General features: G+C 52.5%; 1 protein-coding gene across 1 annotated transcript in view; it reads left to right on the top strand.

The window, feature by feature from the left end:
* Window positions 1–234: 234 nt before the first annotated feature.
* Window positions 235–6,312, top strand: part of LOC309675027 (zinc finger protein ZIC 4-like) — a gene marked incomplete at both ends in the record, with an annotated part of 20,584 nt that continues 14,506 nt past the window's right edge. Inside the window, 3 exon segments of the mRNA XM_082487228.1 lie at window positions 235–1,450; window positions 5,857–6,248; window positions 6,250–6,275. Of these exon segments, the coding sequence (XP_082343354.1) occupies window positions 235–1,450; window positions 5,857–6,248; window positions 6,250–6,275 (1,634 nt within the window).

Consider the following 6,312-nt stretch of genomic DNA (forward strand, 5'->3'; position numbering starts at 1 on the left):
AGCCCCCCGCCCGCCCCGCCGGGCCCACCCGCTGGCAGCGCCGCCCCTGCGCCCCGCCGCCGCGGCAGCGGGACAGGGAAACTTTTTTGGGGGTGCGGAGGGGGGAGAAAGAACAGAAAAGAAAAAAAAAAAAGTTGGGGTTTTTTTTTGGTCTTTTTTTTTTTTTTTTTTTTTTCCGCCCTCCCTGTGTCTCTCTCCTCCCGCTGTCAGGTGACTTTTTAGCGTTAGAAGCTAATGAGCGTGGATGCTCTGGGGATCCCAGTGATGGACCCTGCTGCTCTCTCCAGGCGGAACACGGCGCTGAGATTAGTAGACTTGGCGGGGGCTCCTTGCCACCACCACCACCACCACCACCCCCCTCAGAGCATGACAGGCTTCCCGGGCTTCGCCGGGCACCCCCACGCCACGGCGCCCACGCAGCCGGGGGAGCACGCCGCCGAGTCCCGCCTCGGGCCGCACCCGCTCCGGCCAGAACACATGGGGCACCGCCACCATCCTCCTCCTCATCCTCCTCCTCAGCATCACCCCGCGGCCCTTAAGCTCAGCCCTGCCCCTCATCCCCACCACCAGCTCCACCATCACCACCACCATCATCATCATCATCATCATCATCATATGGCAGGCCAAGCCGAGGTGGTCTCTAGTCAAACGGGAGCGTTTGGCCCGGCGCAGTCACCAGCAGCCCCTTACCCCGTCTCTCACCCAGCCCAGGCTCTGGCAGCAGGTAGGGACTTCTTCATACGCAGAGACCTGCCGGCCCCACTCATGCCAGGGCTGACCGAGCAGCACCCCGCTGCAAGTTCTCACCACGGACTGTTTGTCTCAACAACAGGTAGCTACCCCGGACACCATGGTCACCACCACCACCACTCAGAAGCTGGGAATCCCTCTCTGTTCACTGGACTCCATGAGCAGCCTCCCCATGCAGCTCCAGGTGGCCATCTAAACGGACAGATAAGACTGGGGTTACCTGGAGAAATGTACGCCAGGTCTGAACATTTCACTCAAGTACCAGCCTCCAGGACAGATCCTTTTGCTGCTTCTTCGCTTCATAGCTACGGTGGCATGAATCTGAACGTGAATCTGGCTCCACACCACGGCCCGGGTGCCTTCTTTCGTTACATGAGGCAGCCCATCAAACAGGAACTCATCTGTAAGTGGATTGAGTTGGACCAGACTCCCAAAAAATTATGCTCGAAAACTTTCAGCACGATGCACGAGCTGGTGACTCATGTCACGGTGGAGCACGTTGGAGGACCCGAGCAGTCCAATCACATATGTTTCTGGGAAGAGTGTCCAAGAGAAGGGAAACCTTTCAAGGCCAAATATAAACTTGTAAATCACATCAGAGTCCACACAGGTGAAAAACCTTTCCCCTGCCCTTTCCCAGGCTGTGGCAAAGTGTTTGCCAGATCAGAGAATCTCAAAATACACAAAAGAACTCATACAGGTCAGTATGTAAAGCTCTCTTTACTCTCTCTCTGTGTTATTCAGCATACTGTTTTGCTTTATTTTGTTTTTAATGTATCCTTTGCGTTGTTATTGAATGCACGCCAAGTACTTCTGGAAAATAAATTCTCAGATTTGTTTGCTTCTTTACCGTTTGGAGGAGAGGGGAAAAAAGGGGGGGAGGAAAGGGAGAGCGAGAACAAATCTCAGAATTCTCGTCCATATTTTTTTTCTGGTTGTTGCGGAGAGGCTGCTGTAATGTTTCTGCGGGTAGATCTGTGTAAATATTGAGTGATATAGCTACTATTTCTGCTTATTCACACAGGCGAGGAATTTTTTTTGGCAATTTAAAGTAGTTGGGGGAAAAAATGAAATCATTGTGCAAGCTCACAAATTAAAAGTGAACAATAGAAGTTACAACTTGTCTAGTCAGTTTTGACTGATGTCGCTGAGATGCTGCTGCTCGAACATTGTGAGAATAACACAGCTGCGACCTTTTCGTTCAACAGTTTTGTTTTGGGCAGAGGGAGTTTCAAATGTTTGATCTGAATAACACTGACATTTTTAATGAGCATTGCCTTCCAACGACTATGCATTCGCAAATACGGGGAGCTGCGAGTTCTGATTCTCGGGAGGGAAAAAAAAAAATAAAAGAAGAAAACCCGGTATTGTTTCGGCCTGTACATTTTGAAATGTCATTTGCAGATCTGTTAAGCGAATTTGGGACATGTGTCAGAAACATCTGTTAGTTCTAGTTAACAGAAAATATAGTAACTCGATGGACGATCTTGCAAAACTACGTTTGAACTTTTCCGGCCAGGAAATCATTTATAATTAATGAAATTGCACGTAGAAAGTTTTCACACTTCCAGGAGCAGCCTGTGAAGTTGTATTAATTAGTTTAGCAGCCGGTGTTTGTAGTCTGAAGCGCTGGCTATTTTTTGTTTCCCTCTTTTTTTTTTTTTTTTTCCCCCTCTGAAGAAGAAGATAAGAAATAAGCCCTTTTTGGAAAATGTAATCTGTTCCAGTGTAGGGTTTTCCACCTCCCACCCCCTTCTGTACAGCCTTATGCACTGCGAGGGAAACTACATAATCCTATTGTAAGATCTGCTTACAGCCAAACGATTTTTTTCGCCTTCCAGTTCATAAAACTCCCCTTCCCCCATGCTCGGTGCAGGGCTTGACCTTCCAGGAGTTGCATTTTTATGATATAACTCGACGTGATATAATATGCAGAACGTATACTAATTTCGTATCGCTGTCGTCTAAACATAGCACAGAGATTTTACAGCGACCGTCACTCGTCACCTAATTATTTTTCCATCGCTCTATGAATAGCTCGTCTGTGTGCAGGGGGGCAATAGCAAAGTCGTGTTCCTCTGCTGCCTTCTCGGCCCCCTTTTTCCAGGAGAAAGGAGTGTCCCCGGGTCACATAACTTGTATCCGAGCCAGCTCCTTGTCAGATCAGCACAGGTACAGCCATTAACCGGGAGAGCTCATCCCTTAATGACAGTGTTTTTCTTAAGTAAACAAACTTTTACTGCTCTTTAACGGGCTCACTGTTTGAAGTCTCTGAAGCAGAAAATGGTTAAATTCTTGGGAAAACTGACCTACATCGGAGAGGCAGGTTCAGGGCAAACCCGAGATCGGAGGTTTGCGTTTATTAAACATCATTCCGCGCGTCTGTACTTTTCGCTTTAACTTTCCCGGTGATTAATTGCTGTATTGTGAAAACTCCTGCAGGGCCTTTATGGTTCCACCGTTTCTATTAAACACCCAGAAGTTGTCAAAAACGCAATGTTTCTGAAACCCTAATAGAACTCGCTACGAATTATTCATGAAGACAGTTCTAGATTCAACAGGAAAATTATTGCCTCCTCAAATATTAATGACTTCTGATTTCTCCGAGGCCGGGGAGCAGGCAGAGGGATTGCTGGCGATGTGCGAATTTTCCAGGTTGGAGGACAAGGCCGTTGAGGCGGCGGCAGCGGGACGAGCAGGACGGGCAGGGATGGCTTCGCCTCCTTCCCAGCGGGCCAGGAACAATAGTGCGAGGCGTGGGACGGAGCCCCCTCTCCCTCCCGGGCGGCCCCCGCCGCCCCCGCGCCTCTCCCGCAGCCCGGGGGCCGCCACCTCCGGCTTCCCCCCCCCCCCCCCCCCTCCCCCGCCTCCCCCTTCCCCTATTCCCCCCTCCACCACCCCCCCGGAGAAGTTGGTAAATACCTTAATCCACTCCCGGAGACGGGGGATTATGCCACAATTTCCAAGCTGAATTTCACTGAGCACTTTTGCCCAGCTACAAGTGTGGGGGTAAAATGGCGGTTGAGATCCTGCGCTTCTCCATCGCCCGGGGAACTTTCTGCGTGGCTGCACCTCCGTGCCCGGGCTGCGGCAGCCAGGACCTGTAAAATGTCCTCTCCCTGCCGGGTAGGGATTTCCACGTAAGAAAACCTGCTCTCGCGAAAGGAATACTTGCAAATAGCTCGGATGGCTCCTCTTTATTGAGGCGTTCAGAGAACGCAAACCGGGCAGCTGAGAAAATGCTGCCCTCTTTCCACTTGAAACCTGACTGTACGGAGGGACTTTTCAGTGGCTCTTTCAGGGGGTTAAGCGAAGTTGAACATTTTTCAACTCTCGGGGAAGCGGAATGCGCCGCAGCCCGCCTTTACCTGAATGGAACTCACTTTGCACAAGCAGAGTGCTTATGAGGATGGCTTTCCCTGGGGTCTCCTAACTTACTGCTTGCTTGTACTACACTAATATCCTTGATTTGTTGTCTCAACTTAGATGCTGAAGGTCAAATTGTTTCCTTACGTGAAACTGTAATTAGATTATATGCGTGCGTGTGTCTGTGCACCGCTGTATGTCGACAGTATTTGGTTACAGGACCCGCACCGTTTTCTAAGAGATCTTATTTTTAACCTCTTCCCCTTCTCTCTAACGCCAGGTATTTACCCATCCTCTGTGAGAGTGTTAGCGGTGCAGGATGTGAGAGCTCCTTGTTGATTATTACAGTGAGGAAAGGACATACTTTAAACGCGGAGCCATGAGGCTTTTCCCACCCACCTTGCATAAAGTGCATTCATGTGAAATATTTGGAATGCCTTCCTTTATGTGCCTCTGCTCGCAGCCGAGCACGAGGTGGGCTGCGTCCCTCCGAAATTTAATCGCGATGAACCGAGAGGGTAAAAAACCTGCCCAACAGATTCGAAAATAAAACCCAAACCTGGAAGATTTTACAAATATTGGAAGTCCTTTCGACCACATACGCCATGATGGTGAACGCAGTGGCTTTGTTTGCACTTCACGTTTAAGGTTCGGCCGTATATTTTTGTGGTGTCCTCTGTGCCCTGATACTTTTTGGCTTTTGACGGTTGAGGAGGTTATTTTCACACTCGGTTGGTGCAGGACCTGGGTACTCCTTGGCGAGCAGGGTTTTGCAGTTTGCTATTATCAGTGACAACAATGTAGTCATCATTTCATCCCGAAGCTGTCTTTGGCGTGTTTCCTTGAAAACCTCCTATATATCGTGTACTATTCCTGGTCCACATGATCCGAGGTTAAACTTTCACACGATTCCAACAACACGATTATATTTCTATTATGCTTAACGTCACTTATCATATTACTAGACAAATTAATCCCGATTGCAATTTCTTCCACGGGAAGGGAATCCTACCCTCACGACAGTGGCGTGCACCGGCCTAGTCATCCTCCTGCTGAATCTCTGTCGTTTCGCCCCCCATAATCAATGTCTTTTTAAAAGGTTTTGTGCCTTAACACACGGTATCAGCAAGCCGGGGCGCGGGGAAAGGAAGGGGGATGCGAATCTTCCACGGGATTGTAATCAGTGCTAGAATGGAGCGGGTGAGATGTGATCTGGCCAGGTTATGAATAATATTTCCACGTGCACCTGGGGGGGCGTGAGAAATGTATTTATCGTAAAAACCTTCCCCGGGATAAATCGCTGACCGCTCTTTCCGCAGGACATCGGAGTCTGCGGGGACAACACGCGTTGTTCGCCCGGAACGAGCACTTGGCCTCTAAGTTATCCTTATCTCGGGGCTTTGTCTTTTGCACAAAACCCCACATTGACACGCAGGGCAGGGGAAGGGGGAGGAGAAGCTGCCCGGGCAGGGGGCTCCCGGTGAGGAGCCGGCTGCGCAGCCGGGTGGGCACCGGGCGGCGGCGGCGGGGCAGCTCGGCGGGGCGGGCGGGGAAGGGCAGGGCCGGCGGCGAGGGGGCAGGCGGAGGCCGGAGGGGAGCTGCCCCGGGAAGAGGACCCGTGCCAGGGCCGGAGAGAGGGGCCCGGGGAGGCTGCGGGCTTAGGGGGGGTGCCGGGGTGCGCCGTTCCCTGCCCAGCGGCCGCCGTCGCTAATGGCTGTGCTCGCCCGTTGCCTCCTGCAGGGGAGAAGCCGTTCAAATGTGAATTCGAGGGCTGTGACAGACGCTTCGCCAACAGCAGCGACAGGAAGAAGCACTCGCACGTCCACACCAGCGACAAGCCCTACAACTGCAAAGTGAGAGGCTGCGACAAGTCCTACACCCACCCCAGCTCCCTGAGAAAACACATGAAAGTGCACTGCAAATCCCCTCCTCCCAGCTCCGGCTACGAGTCCTCCACGCCCTCCTTGGTGTCCCCCTCCTCGGACTCCGGCCGGGAGCCCCCCGCCTCCTCTTCCCACGCCGAGCCCTCCGCGCCCGCGCAGCCCGCCGCCAACCTGAGCGAATGGTACGTGTGTCAGGGCGCGGGGCTCCGCGGCCCCCCCGCGGCCCCCACCGCCCTCCCGCCGCCGCGCCCCCCCCGGCCAGCCCCGGCCCCGGAGGCAGCGCGCCCCGGCCGCGGAGCCGGGGCCGGGGCCG

This window comes from Vanellus vanellus (assembly GCF_965231255.1).
Source record: "Vanellus vanellus genome assembly, chromosome: 8".
In the NCBI taxonomy this organism is placed as follows: Eukaryota; Metazoa; Chordata; class Aves; order Charadriiformes; family Charadriidae; genus Vanellus; species Vanellus vanellus.